This window comes from Clupea harengus, chromosome 18 (assembly GCF_900700415.2).
Source record: "Clupea harengus chromosome 18, Ch_v2.0.2, whole genome shotgun sequence".
Lineage (NCBI taxonomy): Eukaryota > Metazoa > Chordata > Actinopteri > Clupeiformes > Clupeidae > Clupea > Clupea harengus.
The window spans coordinates 887,440-903,578 of record NC_045169.1 but is presented as its reverse complement, the minus strand read 5'-3'; the positions used below and the strand labels follow the sequence as shown (position 1 = coordinate 903,578).

The window sequence follows — 16,139 nt, the reverse complement described above, 5'->3', positions numbered from 1 at the left end:
TAAAAGGGAAGGTGTAGTTTACTAAAAGGGAAGGTGTAGTTTACTAAAAGGGAAGGTGTAGTTTACTAAAAGGGAAGGTGTAGTTTACTAAAAGGGAAGGTGTAGTTTACTAAAAGGGAAGGTGTAGTTTCCTAAAAGGCAAAGGTGATTTCTGTCAGTCAAAAAGTTGACCAAACTTAAAAGACAAAAAACACAACAAACACACCCTTTGAAAACATTTGTACTAGCCACCAAATATTTCCTTAAATCTCAAAAACAGCGTGAATTATGACTTTATCTGCAAATGGAATATGGGATTTGTGAAGGTACATCATATACAAAAAAGCAAAAACAAACAACAAACATATATCATCATCCATATCAATCAACATGGCAGAACCATATGGGCAAAACAAACTTTTCTTCAGGTAAAAATCCTTGGATGAGACACTACTTTCTGACGGAACGCTAAGATGGTGGCAGAATTTTGGTCCATCCATGTTTTTGTGTGTATTTGGAGAATGAGTATTTTGAAAATGAAATGAAAAATCTCTATTGTCATGTACATATTAAAGTAGATTCCTGGAAACATTCAAGTGATGTTTTCTGCAGCTCCTCTCTGGCGATGGCTTCCACATACTGTCTTCATTAGGCCAAACACAAGCCCACGGCCCACTCTTAAACTACATTCTTCAGATTCCCTGGAAACAAGCAAGATTGGGGAAAAGCTCAGTCAAAATCATGAAAAGGCATATGCAAACACACATCAAACCAAATGTTTCGAAACAAATCCCCTAATTATTGACATAATTGATTATTTATTATCCATCTATCAGTTACATATGAGATTCATGAAGAACCTGCGTTTCTGTAGCGAAGCTGGGAGAAACAGGCCACCACTGAGGTAATTCAATACTAATGCAACCAGTACATCTGTACTGTCGTTCTGGACAAAATCTATGAAATGAATACAGGTACATTTACGCTTTTTATGACTAGATCCGCTCACAAACTAAGAGTATTTTAGCAGGGGATGGGAAACGTTGCTGAACCGCATGAAGAGTTCAAAACTTCACAACACATAACATCACACCATGTTGCCCATGGAGACCAGAAGACAGGAAACGTGACTACACGCCCATCTGACTTGCTTATCTGCATTAAAGCACATCCTGTTTCATCAACATAACCCCATAACATGTTTCTGTAATGCTGACATGCTAATAATCTCATATGGTATCCAATCCTCAATGCTGGTATTCTGTACATTTAGGGGATGGCTTTGTTTCAATAAAAATACATCTTCGAATGGTTTGCAGTGTAGGAGAACATTCGAGGGGTGACACAAAGTATCTAGAAATAATGCACGCTATCAAACTGTCACTAGTAGCTTACCTAGTCATTTTTCTCAGTTAAAGTGACATAATGCATGTTTTTGACTGTTTTTAAGGTGTTTCTATGCAACATTCTTCAGTTAATTTTGATGATGTATGGTATGGTCATGTGAAGTACATTAGTTAGGAATTAAGCCTACATTTATCAGTGCCATTTGTGTTTTGCAAGTCTGCTGGCTGATATCTTTAGTTTTAGACAAAAACTTTGTAAAGCCTCTTTTCACAACCATGTTGAATTAAAGTAACCACCATGTTCATCCATAACACTCATTCATGGTTATCTTTCTTCTCTTTCTGTTTAAACAACACTAAGTAATGTCCTTAAAATAACAGGTGATTGAAATGTCTTTGCTTCACCATAGGAGTCCCCTTCACCTGAACTGGCACTATGTGAGTTGGCTGGGCCAGGACTCAAACCCAGGAGAACCTGTAAACACTGTTGCAAGGTCACGCGCTGCCAAATATGGTCTTGCAACTGCTACCAATACCTCCTACTAATAGCAACTTGCTATTCTCAGGGCAGATATTATGGCAAAGGTCTAGCGGTCATCTAGCCAGCCTTTGTGTACATGATTGTGTTCATCCTGGCATGTGGTTCCATGGCCTTCGCCTGTTCTCACCTCTGCGCTCTGTGAATTTGAAGCGCTTGCTGGTGATAAGGATTCCTTTACAATTTCATTTCGCAAAGAATTCCTCTAACTCAAAGTATGTTAGGAATCTGAAAAAATGCATTCTTGATAAACACAGTGTCACTCTTTAAAAAGCATGAACAATGTACAGTATTTGTGCGATATGTATACGCCTCCCTTTGAAACTCGACTACAGGCATTGAGTTCGGAGCTACATCAGAGACTGGAAGGTCGAGACAGATAAAACACTGTTCCTTTACAGTTATTGAAGTAAACAGACGCATGTGTGTCTCTGTAGGGAACCTTTCCATGTCCCATATCACGTCAATTACGAGCCGGTCATTGGCAAAAACAAGTGGTTTACTTTTATGTGCTGGTTTGCACTCATAGTATTTCATTGTTTAGCTGTTTTGCGGTTGCTGGTTTTAGCTTTCTAACTCAATACTGGACTGATTTTGCTTGTTTATGGTCCCTAGTAAAAAATAAGGACCCGTTTGGAAAATCCTGAAGTTTCTCTTTAGTTCCTACTAGTTTTAGACCAAACCTCCATAATGCTTAAAACAAAATGCTTATCAAACTGAAATGCAATATGCTAAGAGTTATTGTTTGCCCAGGGTGGTGTTGTGCTGTATGCGTGTCCATGGCTGTGGTCGGGATCATGGCTATTACCTCGGATGGTGCTGATGACGCGCTCTAGCTGCTGGGCATCATTACGGTCAGGTCTGCAGCTTGGGCTGATCTCGAGTGAATAATCAGGTCCATACTCTGTGAAGAACTGGACACAAAACAGAGGAACATTTCAGCAAACAACCACAACTATTTGTTACAGGAGAGAAATCAGTATTAATATGCCACAACTGTTTGGAAACATTATACATTTGAAATGAACAAACATCTAATAAATCACAGACTATACAAAAAGGTGTCTGATACAAGCTGATGAACTCCTTACAGTCAAACACAGGACAAGTGGGACAATGTTGTCAAAGGGAATCCTTGAAAAGAGAAGTATATATGCATGAGGTCTGATGGGGAGGTAAAGGTAAAGGTCCTTGTGTTTCTCCAGCACATCCTGCATGGCTTCAACAATGACTCTCCCTCTCGCTCTCATTCACAGGGCAAGATGCTGGCACATCTCCTGACTGGAGGGTATTTCCACTATTGACACGGCCTGTATTTTTTGCAAGGTGTTTGGGAACTAGAGCTTTCAGAGGAAATAAGCCAAGTAAAGAAAAGTTTATTTTTCCCCATAGTATAATAACCAATAACGTACTTTTAGTAATACATGTGGGTTTTCACAATGAAACAAGCCATCCAGGCCCAAATCATCCAATTGTCAAGCTTATTACTGATTACTGTATGAAACAGGATAGGTCATCGATATCATCTTAAATGAAGGAAGATTGACAAAGAGGATTCCCATGCCAAACCATAAAAGAATGAGAATACGTCGACCACATTGAAGTGATAAATGAGAGATATGACGGGGAGTTGAAGAGTGAAAAAGGATTGAGTTCACACAGTGCTCCGGCCCAGAGTGCTCTGCTTTTAATTATCATCTTGTTTATCTGGCCTACCTCCGGTTTGAGCGATGGGGAACATACAAGACATTACCACACAAGGTCCACTTTTCACACACACACACACACACACGCACACAGACACACACACACACACACACACACACACACACGCACGCAGGCACACACACACACACACACACAGACACACACACACACAGACAGACACAGACACACAGACACACACACACACACACACAGACACACACACACAGACACACACACACACACACACACACAGGATATAGAAGAGGATCTCCTACTACTTGTTCCCATGAACCTTGGGTTTCTGGTGCAGAGACAACACAGAGCTCCTCAGTCACACTGTTTGGTTTGGACGGTATCACCCAACCTCTCTGAAATAGACCACGAGAGAGAGAGAGAGAGAGAGAGAGAGAGAGAGAGAGAGAGAGAGAGCGCTCAAAAAGAGAGAAGAGCCAGTTGAGAGACTTTGTGCGTGTTTACGTATGGATATACAATACAAATGAGGTTTTTTGTCAAATGCTTTGGTTTAAGAAAAAACACAAAAGCCTCCACAAATCCATCCGTGCATTGATGATGTCCTTCAGTCTGTGTCCCCAAGATCATTACTAAACAGTGGAAACATGGGGGAAAAATAATATATTGACGCCTCTGATTTCACTTCTGTGAGTGCTTGATGGTGGTCTTACCCGATGTTTGGGTATGTTGATAAAGCCTCATCATAGTGACATTGACAGGTCAACAACCAATCATGCTGCTAGGAATTGCTGACACTTCGCTTGCCAGGTGTCAACTCTGTGGGTAGTTACCTCATTCTGTTTTTAGCTTGCTAACATGTTAACCTGACACAGCAAAAGCTAAAGCTAATACTCAATCATGATTTGGATATTGGATTATTCTCTATTTGAAATGTGCCATTGTGAACGGAACTCTTTTTACGGTCTATGAATGGAACCAAACTCTCTCGGAATTATTTCCATAAAATGATTTAACTGGTTACCGCCTGCGCTGCCACTTTAAAAGTCAAACTTTTCTCAGTTTTCTAGTGCAAGCAGATGCAAGCAACACAAGCAGAGCAACAGAATCAAAATTCAGTTTGGCAACGCATGACCCGAGGCCCATTTATGCTTCTGCGTAGAGTCTATGCCGTAGCCCGACGGGAAATGTCCCCAGAAATGTAATTACATGTCACGGAGACAACAACTGTGATTGGTCCGTTTACCCGACGTTTGGGGGGGGGGGGGGGGGGGGGGGTGTTGATAAACGAATCATTCCGCTATGAATTGCTGACATCACATCTTTTACTGGGACTAACTTCCATCTGAAGAAGGTAAGTGCAGATGTAACCAACACTTACAAAGACAACATGTGAAGTTGGGATTTCATGCAAAATAAAGTGTGCACCATTATTAGTGCTCCCTGAAGTGGGTAGACCATTATTAGTGAAGTGGGGTAGACCATTATTAGTGAAGTGGGGTAGACCATTATTAGTGAAGTGGGGTAGACCATTATTAGTGAAGTGGGGTAGACCATTATTAGTGCTCCCTGAAGTGGGGTAGACCATTATTAGTGAAGTGGGGTAGACCATTATTAGTGAAGTGGGGTAGGCTGAACGCACTGTTTGAGCAATAGCTTGAAAACTGTTGTCAAATATTCCGGTATTTTTATGGCAAGTTTAAGGCGCATTACCCTCGCCCGTTACGATTCTTTGGTGGAGTGGTGCCACCAATAAAACTATCGGTAAAAAAGTGCCTTGAGCCCTCCACACTTCAGGGGGCGCTAGCACAGAGGGACACAGACACCCAGGGACACAAACATCCTATTCCACAGCAGCCATGTGGGGCCACAGTCATGGCAAGTTTCATGTGGATGGGTGAAGTCTAAGTATATATCGTATTTATATATATAAATCGGTGGGAAACAAACCCCAAAGCAAACACTTCATGCCCTGCAGTCAATATACAATGCAAAGATGGGGTTTCCTTCCCCGTTTGAAAAAAAATATTATTATTATTATTATTTGAAATCTATTTATGAATTACCTTGTGAGTGGAAGCATAGTTGTAGAATTGAATATGTTGTAGATTATTGTTGCCGTTGGCAGTTATATTGGCCTGTTATATTGGATCATGTGGAAAAAATGTCAGATTTGAGCTTTAAGCAGTTAAGTGTGCCATCATGTGTCTTAAGATTCTTTAGAATGACAGAAATACTCCCTATTTTTCACAGCAGCAAAGATGTTCTTTGAAAGCTCTTGTGTTTTAATGCCAAAATGACCCGACTAATTCAAAGAAAAAATGCCTTTGGGGATGTAGTTAGCAATTGGAGTGTGGTGTTAAAGTATCCTCTTACCCTAGTAATAGGTCTTTTTCTGGTGGAATAAACAGTTTCTCCTTGTCCTTGGCTCAAATCCAACATGAAGTACCTCAAGGCTTGATTCAAGAACCTTGGTTATTTTGTCTTTATAATTATAATTAAGACCTTTGTCAGGTTTTTAATGGCACACACGACACACTGGAACACACACGTGCATATATGGAGGCGAAACAGGACACACACACACGCAGGTAAGCCTGAGGTCGCGGTGAATTTATTTTCTGCTTTTTCCCATCCTGGACTGTCCTTCCTCAAGGACCCCCCAGGAGCAGTGGGCAGCTTGTAACTCCCGGGGACCAAGTGAAGTGAACTGTCCATCTTTGGTCAGGGATGGACATGTGTTCTGTTATTTTGCATGTTTTTTCTGTTGGGGTTCTTAGTGGAGGAAACCCCTTGTGAACACGGGGAGAACATGCAAACTCCACACAGAAAGGCCCGGGAGATAGCCCACCTGAGCACTGTGCACTCTGGGGAGGACCGGCCCCCCAGAGCCAACAGCGCCCCATGTGGGGATCGAACCCATGACCTTCTTGCTGTGAGTGCAAGCAGTGCAAGCAACTGAGCCACCGTGCCACTTTCTATCCTTCTCCTCAGCTGTATTTTTCAGAAGCATACCATCTTTCATCATTGCCATCCTGATGATACACAACCCTACCTGCCAGTTAGACCAACAGTAAAAACTCACAGCCCTTCCGTAAATCACCCTCAACTCATCCAAAACACAGCAGCCAGATTTTTAACCACAGACTTTGCAACACATCACTCCTGTCTTGGTCTCACTGCTCTCCACTCCATATTTTGAATTTATTTAAAACTTTACTAGTTTTCTCAAACCTAACTACATTATTTACCCGTTGTAAATTATGTAATGTATGTTCTTCAATTTCTCCAGTGCCTTTAACACAATTAAGCCTACACTGCTACGAGGGAAGCTCCAAAAGAGGCAGGTAGGCTCCTCCACAACCTCCTGGATCCTCAACTATCTGAGAGAGCACAGTTTGTGCACGCATGTCCAAACGGGTGGTTAGCAGCACAGGAGTGCCACAGGGGACTGTACTCGGCCCTTTACTCTTCACCCTGTACACGTCAGACTTTCAGCTCAACTCAGAGTCCGCTCATCTGCAGATATATTCTAATGACCCTGATGACCCTAGGCTTTGTAGCGTGCTGTGTGGACAGCCATCTTCTCTTGAATGTCACCAAGACTAAGGAGGTGGTCACTGATTTTAGGAGAACCAGAACTAAGAGTTTAATATATGCAGCAAGATGTTGCATATCTTTGACCAATCTGTGGTGGCAAGAGCCAGTGACACAAAACAATTTAACAGACTTCTCTGGAGTCTTTGGACCTAATTGTGGGGAGAAGGGTGTTGCACAAACTGCTTAACATAATGGTTAATACTTCCCATCTCCTCATAGCCTACTGCTCAGACATAAGAGTGTGTTCAGTTGGAGGATCCTTGGGCTTTCGCTGTAATAAGGACCGATACAGGAAGTCATTCCTTTGTGCAAAGAGAGAGCACTCTATTCTATTCTACTCAGTCGATTTTTATTCTATATATTTTTATTCAGCATAGCTTTTTAAATCACCTCCTGTATTCTGTATTTTTTTGCATTATTATTTTATATAGAATACTTTGTATAATAATAATAAAAATAATAACAACAACAACAACAAATCTTATAATTATTACTATTATGATATTATTCATAGTCTTGTGCAACACCTGTGGTCTTGTGCTCTCCAACCTTAATCAATGGAGCAGGAGTATGATATTGGGCAGGGAGTTCCCTATCTGTTTCTGTTTCTCTTGATCTCTGAATGAGCCCGTTGTGCGCCTAGTCCAGTTACCTCCGGTCTGCATTGTGTGTGTGTGTGTGTGTGAGTGTGTGTGTGTGTGTGTGTGTGTGTGTGTGTGTGTGTGTGTGAGTATTCTGGATACGGCCCTCTCACTCCTGCAGGACTGAGGCAGTGTGTGTGTGTGTGTGTGTGTGTGTGTGTGTATATGTGTGTGTGTGTGTGTGTGTGTGTGAGTGAGTGTGTGTGTGTGTGTGTATGTGTGTGAGTAGTCTGGATACGGCCCTCACACTGCTGCAGGACTGAGGCAGTGTGTGTGTGTGTGTGTGTGTGTGTGTGTGTGTGTGTGTGTGTGTGTGTGTGTGTGTGTGTGTGTGTGTATGTGTGTGAGTAGTCTGGATACGGCCCTCTCACTGCTGCAGGAATGAGGCAGTGTGTGTATATGTGTGTGTGTGTGTGTGTGTGTGTGTGTGTGTGTGTGTGCAGCTGGAGGGAACAGACCCGCAGGTACAAAGTACTTTTTGTTCCACCTTCCACTCCTCCTTCCTTGTCTCCATTCCTCCTCTCATCCAACTTTCCTTTCACTCGTGCCTCTCTTCAGGCCAGTCCTCCCCCCCTCCTCAGAGTGTGGATTCATCCTGTCGTTCACACAATAACAGTGCTGCTGAGAGACTCAAGTAGGGGGTCATGGAGGAGGAGGAGGAGGAGGAAGAGACTACTGGGGTAAGAAGGGGTGCTTTTTGTGTGGCCTGGTGAGACAACAACAAAAGGGAGCTGAAGTGAATGAAGAGATGAAGAGGTGGGGGTTACGGAGAGGAGGAGAGGAGAGGAGGGGAGAGGTGGGGGTCACGGAGGAGAGGAGAGCAGAGGAGAGGAGAAGAGAGGAGAGGGGAGGAGAGGAGAGGAGAGGAGAAGGGAGGAGAGGAGAAGAGAGGAGAAGAGAGGGGAGGAGAAGAGAGGAGAGGAGAGGAGAGATGAAGAGTTGGGGGTCACGGAGAGGAGGGGAGGGGAGAGGAGAGGAGAGGGGAGGAGAGGGGAGGGGAGGAGAAGAGAGGAGAGGGAGCGCAACCAGAGGGGAGAGGAGAGAGGAGAGGAGAGAGAGAGCAGCTCTCTGGAACTGGAACTATAGTGGGACTCAAAACAGTAGAAAGCCACCGGGGGCCTTATGCATACAGGAGAGTGTGGTTATGGGCAGGGCCAGATTAGTGAGATGCGCTCTGCACAGGAGAAGGGGGGGGGCACTCAGTTTAACAAATGTCTTTATAGACAAGTGTGGATGGAGTGATCGAACATACTGCATCTTTAAAATGGACAAGAAAGCACAGAGTTGAGGAAGGAACCGACATCTGTTATTTACACACACCTGAACCCAACCAACAGGTATGGTCATTGCAGCAATACACAGGACAAGATGTTCCATTTCCCGTGCTACTGATCAGAGTGCCTGAGGCAAAGGCCAGATCTCTTAACGTCACATACATATCAACGTCACATACATATTAACGTCACATACCAACATCTCATACATATCAACATCTCATACATACCAACATCTCATACATATCAACATCTCATACATATCAACGCCACATACATATTAACGTCACATACATATTAACGTCACATACCAACATCTCATACATATCAACGTCACATACATATCAACATCTCATACATATCAACGCCACATACATATCTTCATACCTAGACACTCCACTGCCCTCTACTCCAATCAGAGATTCCACTAGAGATAACACGCCACAGGCAAACCAGGGTAAGGGGTATGGGGTGGGGGACCCCGTGGGACTACAGACCCAGGCTAGGGTAAGGGTTGAGATTAGATACAAACCCAGGCTAGGGTAAGGGTTGAGATTAGATACAAACCCAGGCTAGAGTAAGGGTTGAGATTAGATACAAACTCGTCCCTCGCTAAGGGAAAGGGGTGGGATAGTCCTCCGTGTAAACAAACCCAGCCTGGGGTTAAGGGTCGAACCTGACATATGAACCCTGGTGAACTTGAACCCTACAACATTGCCAGACGCAAGAATCACACCAAACACCAACACTGAGATACTCTTCCACAACGAATGGAGAAAGATTCATACAGAGTAGGATGGAGCTGGTTTGGCTAAACAATCAGGATTCCAATAAGACAAACTACAAAACTGATCAAATAAATGTTGAAAAGCCATATTGCCCACTCGATATATGCCACGAGACAAAGTCTGTCTGCTTTAGTTTCTTCATCAGCACTTGACTGTGTTTCAGTACGTACACACAGTACTGTTTAGTTTCTTCATCAGCACTTGACTGTGTTTCAGTACGTACACACAGTACATACGGTTTCAGCAGCATCTCTTAATGAGGTTATCACAGGTCAGACACATGTTAAAGGTCCGGCTCAGAGAAACAAGAGCAGCTTTTATTTAGTAGACCATGAAAACCTCTACCACCACCACAGAAAGACCCTCTTTGTGAGTCTCCAACAGAGGCGGGGGGGGGGGGGGGGGGGGTATCTACTCCTGACTGGACCTTAAAAAAAACCTCCATTCCAAGACCTTCTCCATCCATCTTTATCCTGCCCGCTCTTTTACTAATTCCAGAGAAATGATGTGGGAATTTACAATCTCCCTTTGAAAAGAAAGACTTCTTCAGAGTAAAGCACATGCCATTTCTGCGAAGGTGGAGGAGTGGAAGAGGGTCACGAGAACTGGGCAGAGAGAACAGCACAAGTGTTCCTCTGTAAGTCAGTTTGGACAGAACACTATTGTTGGCATAGCACCCCCCACCCCCCACCCCCACCCCACTCCCTAAACACACAGAGGCACACACACACACACAACATTCCCCTCCAATCACCTGAAAACAGACCCATTTATTCAGAGCCAGCCCAACGTCTTTGATTAGGTGGAGTGACTCAGCAGAGATGGATAGAGGGGGGGGGGGGGGGGGGGTCTGGAGAAGAGGAAGAGTGAGGACAGAGGGGCTGCTCTGAAATGAAACACGGGATGGATTCTTACCTCATGGTCTGGGATCTCTGATGCCAACGACTGACCCAAAATAGTCCCTGTCAGATACGCCCAGCATCGAGCGGTGTTGGCAAGATTATAACCTCCTATGTCCACCCGGAGCAGGAGAACAGAGTGGGAATCAAGTGGAGAGAGAGAATGAAACAAACACAAAATGAGGAAGAGAAGAAGAGAGAGAGAGAAAAGGGGAAAGACTATCAGCACAATGGACTCCTTAGACAAAGGTTGTCATCACTCAAGCAAAGAGCAGGAGTTCATACCTGGCCTAAATGGCCTTAAGTCATCAAGTTCTTCTGAACTATTCATGATGTAATCATTTGAAGTTCCTAGCTATGAAAGCAGTCTGGCAACAGAAGCAGCAGAAAGGGCATCTATTTCATGCAGATTAAGCCAACAAACCTCCTCCAAGCAGTAGTGTAGGCAGCTCCCATTCTAAGACATACTGAAGACACCTGCCGATGCCCACCGGAGTCATGTTGAAGGAGCACATGGGGTCCCCTGCGATGGTGTCGGCCCCTAGCTGCATCACAATGGCCTCTGGGTTAAACAACGCCTTAACCTGCTGGATCACACTGCAGCAAGAAAACAACACAGTCACAGCACCCATCAATTCAGCCAAAAGTGTTGTAGTCAATGACTTTCACAGCTGATGGATGAATTTAACTCAGGCTATCAGGTTAGCACTGTTAGCAATGTGCCACTGAATCGCCCTCGATAATATGACTCAACTTGTAAAAAGCTACAAGTAACTACAAGTGAATTATACACATACTAATCCATTTGTTTATGACTAAGTGTATTTTGGTTATTTACTTATTATCGTGTTGTTGTAGTAAATGTATAAAGCGGCAATGGTAAGGTGATGGAAAAAACAGAAGAATGGTCACGTACCTGGTAAAAACCTGAAAATACTTGTCGTCTCCAATCCCATCGTCCAGTGGAACATTGACAGCATACCAGCGTCCTTTCCCTAGGCCTGTGTCAGTCAGGTCACCTGTGCCTACCGTGAGAAGATGCTATCATCACACAAGGCCTCAATCTCGAACAGCATCTAAGCTATTCTAGAAAAGCCTTCAAGATAGCTCAGCACATGACTCGAATTACAACATTATATTTCTATGGAGTGTCCTTTCCATATACCTTATTATTAAATCTTCTAAATACATTTTTTTCACTGCAAACAGTGACTTCTTTGTCATAGTTTTAGAGTACCAGCCAAGAGGAAATGATTAACACAACGTACCTGGGAAGAAGCCTGGAGAGAACTTGTGCATTGACACGGTCATAACTTTGGATGTAAAAGTGAAAGCATCCTCCACTCCTGTGTGAAGACAACAAAAGCACTTGACTCTGACGTCCTCTTAGGACATATCATTAAGAGATATGTAAGGGATATGCAAGGTCGTCAAGGTGTCCCAATACACTAAAACATTGCACAAGGTGAAGGCAACGAACTCCAAGATACAAAGTAGAGGCCAGTAGCCATTCTATATATTAGCTCAAATAAAGATACCCACATCTGATTGAACAAAGAGTGTCCTGTAAGCATGTTAGTGCAATTTTGCAGTTCATTTAGACCAACTAAATTAAGAATAAAAAGCTAATGCACAGCAATAAATATATTTTTTTTTTAATGCACTGAAATAATGAAATGCTTTCTTTTACCATCACCATGATGAAGGTCCACATCTATGTACAGGACACGGTCATACTTCTCCCTCAGTTTGAGGATGCCAAGGACCGCATCGTTCACATAGCAGAAGCCAGACGCCTCATCCCTGGGAGAGACAGAAAGTACCAGGAATTTCATATGTAGGGTTTTTGATGTATAAAATACATTTTAACAAGGGTAAAATACATCTGGGGTACTCCTAACAACAGCTCAACTATAGATTGCATCTAAGAATTGAGCAGTCTACCTCTGTGATATCAGACATAAGTAGGTAAGGTTCTTCATGTCAACTTGAAATGTTTTAATCTAACTGAGATTCAAATATGGCAATGTTGTTTGGAGTACAGCACCCCCCCCCCCCCCCCCCCCCCTGACCCTAATGATGTTTGATTACTTCTTGGCATGGTGCCACCCCCCTGCCCAGTTGATGGCCACCTCACATTTTCCATCCAGGAGAGACTGGGCAGCCGTCAGTGTGGCACCACCAACAGCTGCAGCGTAGTCAAAGATGCCTTCCACCACAGGGCAATCATAGCCTAACGGGCATGAGACAGACACAGAAGAACAGAAGAGGGTGAAGTAAACATTTTCAAAGAAAGATAAATATTTTGGCCTATGTTGAAAAGAGATGGGAATAAAACACGAGTACTTAACAAAAGATTGGGAATAAAGCTGGGAATAAAAATGAAACTTTCAGCATGTAATTAGACCTATGTCTATTAGACAAAGAGGTCTAATATAAATCGAACAAAGAAGGTCTACCATGTTTAAAGGTGCTTTGTGTAGCATTTTAGTGGCATCTAGTGGCAAAGTTGCAGATTGCAACCATCTGAATACCCCTCCTGTACCTCACGGCAAGCCATCATTGCAGAGTTTTGGTTAAAACACACAGAGAACTACTCATTAACTTGGTTTGAAAACACCAATGTCTGTTCAACATCAGTCAGAAAGCACATGCCAACAAAAAAAAAACGTAATACGACTTGACTGCTTGGTTATCTTTATTGGCTAACTAGTTCATATCTACCTACAACAAGTAGTGTAACAAAGGTGTTGTTATGGAAACGTTGGTGCGGTTGCAAGCAGTTGCAGTGGTCTGAACCCCCACGATTTTAGAACGCTTTGTTGCAGCAAGCTGCAGGTTTCAAGTAGTTGCAGCTCATCTCTTGGCGAATCTTTGGTCTGAGCTAACGAAAATACAACAATTCGTAATTATAGGTGATTGTACACTAATGAAAACATAATTATGAATACTATATTACATGTCTGCTAATAGATCCCCCTAAATCCTACAGACCGTACCTTTAATGCAAGTATGGTGAGGATTAAGTCATGACAGGGCATCATCATTTATGTTTGCTGAATTACATGACAAGGCAGTAAGACAAACACTTCAGACTAGATCCCAAACTAAGGGTTAAAGCCTTAAAGGGTCAGCACAGCCACAGTACTAGAAGGCTTGGAGTACTCGGAGTACTATGCAACAGCCCTTCAATATAAAAACAAACTATACAAAGAAATGAGATATTCGACCCAAATATCTGTGCACAACTATTTAGTTACTGTTTATTCTGTCTGGTTTCATGTTTTGTACTTATTTTCATAACTTGTGCGTGTCTGAACTATGGATGAAGACTTAAAGGAGCAGTAAGGAGTTATGTTTCAAAACTAGCAAGCTAACTACCTAAAAGGTATGCAAAAACCTTGCAAACACCACCAAAAGCCCAGTTGACACTGATATAAGCTTGCCAACACACTAACTGGTGTCTTTTGGCAGTATAGCTGGCAATGTCATGTTGTGAAAGCTTTTCTTCCATTATTGCAGTGTGTTCCAGCCCGCAACACTGAACTACACAGGGCATTCCCTGGATGGCTAGTGGGGAAGACACAGGTGTTTATCTGTCCTTCACATGACCATATGCCATCAACATTAATTTGAGGATGGTACCAAAACTATCTGCCTATAAAACCATACCTCAGAAAGTGTCAAATTATTGCTTAGTGTTACTTTAAGAATGAAATGTTGCCTAGTAAACATAGTGTGCAGTTGATGCCAATGAGACCAAAGACTTTACGGAACAGTTCTATTGAACAGTATACCGTTTCGATTTAGGGACAGATTGTCTCAGCCCACTGTAATGCTGAGGCAGCAGTCCCGAAAATGTAGTTCGAGCCCACATAAGCCAACGTTGCATGAGTTGCTGCAGTGAGAAAAGACATCGGATAGTGAACACGAGACGGAATTGAGACAGAGCCCTAGTCAGTGCCGAAACTGTCGTCAACGTCATACCTAAACCAAAATCAGAAGACTGCGGGTCATCATTATCGCCATCCTGACTGATTTTGTGCAGGTGTTCCAGGTAAGAGCCTGTGTGAAATGCCGCCATCTGCTCCATAGAAGCAACCTGTGGTTTTATGACTCTAAAAATGAACAGAAACAGTATAAGCCCCTCTCGCGTTCACGAACCAACAATGAGCATTACATTAACCAAATGTAGACGTGGTTAGCGGGGTATTTACGACATTCTTTCCTCGTGACTCTAGGCTACACTCATCAATAACATTAATTCATATCTGATTGTTGTGCAGGCCAACTTACTTCATATACTTCATCAAACCATACGCCTCTATCAAGGAGTGAACCATTGATGCCTGAGAAAGATTAAATGTTAAAGTCATCAAAGGCAGAGCATGCAGCATACAGTAAAAACACAACAGCAGTTTTCCTCACACAAGGAGCCAAATTTGAAAGTAAAGAGCCTAGCATTAGACTAAGTTAGCATGTTATCACGCTATGGCTAGCATTTGTTCTTACCCGGTTTGGAACTTTAGAGAGAGAATCACAGATTTCTGTATATTCAGGACCATATACATAAGCGACTGTTCGTTTGACATTTCGCAGGTTGTGGCTGTCACTCATTTAGTGTAAATGAAAATGAACTATGAAAATAAATGTTGTAGTTCTAACTTGCTCTGCAGCCACCTTTGCTTTGTCTTCTGTTAATTTCAGTTCACCTACATTGATTGTACATGCACAGCGCCTCCTCGTGTTTTGGAGTCTCCCTGAGAAACGTCCAGTGTACGGTGACATGATCATAGACCACAAATATTGTGGGTTGTTTCATAACTCCACAATCTATCGCCAGTTCTGATTTTGAACGCGTAAGCAAATACAACGTTTTCCAGCAATACTGTGGCCGAATTAATGATGGCTGTTTGATAATACCATAACTAGTTGTCCTACGATACCAATAAATCAGAAAACAAGCGAAGACGAAAAGATGAACTCGAAACAATTGTTTTTAATGGATTTGATTCAACAGGGCATGGGTATGGCTGAAGAGGCTATACTTACACCTACCCTAATCTACAGGGCATAAGTATGGCTGAAGATGGCATACTCAGCCACCACCACCAAATGGGCCTAAGTATAGCTGAAGAACCCTGTTGGACTGGCATTTGGTCATGGCTGTTGTGGGGATGACTTTCAGTAATGCTTGAGGTCTATCTTGAGGAACGTGTTGTCTTTGGTATCGACACGTGCCCTCCTTACCCATCGTGAGTATGGAGGGCGGTGGGTAGGCGCCAGACACCACTGTTGACACACACTGACCTAATTCATCGAAACACAGATGAAGGAAGTTGCCCACTTGACAATCCCAGTGAAATGTTCATAAAGGCATCTCTTTGTTGTTGTTTC

The 16,139-nt window shown here is 43.0% G+C and overlaps 1 protein-coding gene across 1 annotated transcript; it reads right to left on the bottom strand.

Moving 5' to 3' along the window:
• Positions 1–204: 204 nt before the first annotated feature.
• On the bottom strand, positions 205–15,474 carry hdac8 (histone deacetylase 8). The gene is made up of 11 exons (XM_012817309.3): positions 15,255–15,474; positions 15,039–15,091; positions 14,730–14,860; positions 12,834–12,975; positions 12,433–12,545; positions 12,011–12,088; positions 11,659–11,767; positions 11,167–11,339; positions 10,759–10,853; positions 2,672–2,777; positions 205–680 (listed from the first exon to the last, which is right to left on the bottom strand). Exons 1-11 carry the CDS (start codon positions 15,357–15,359, stop codon positions 658–660), a joined length of 1,128 nt encoding a protein of 375 aa, XP_012672763.1. The 5' UTR covers positions 15,360–15,474; the 3' UTR covers positions 205–657.
• Positions 15,475–16,139: the final 665 nt, after the last annotated feature.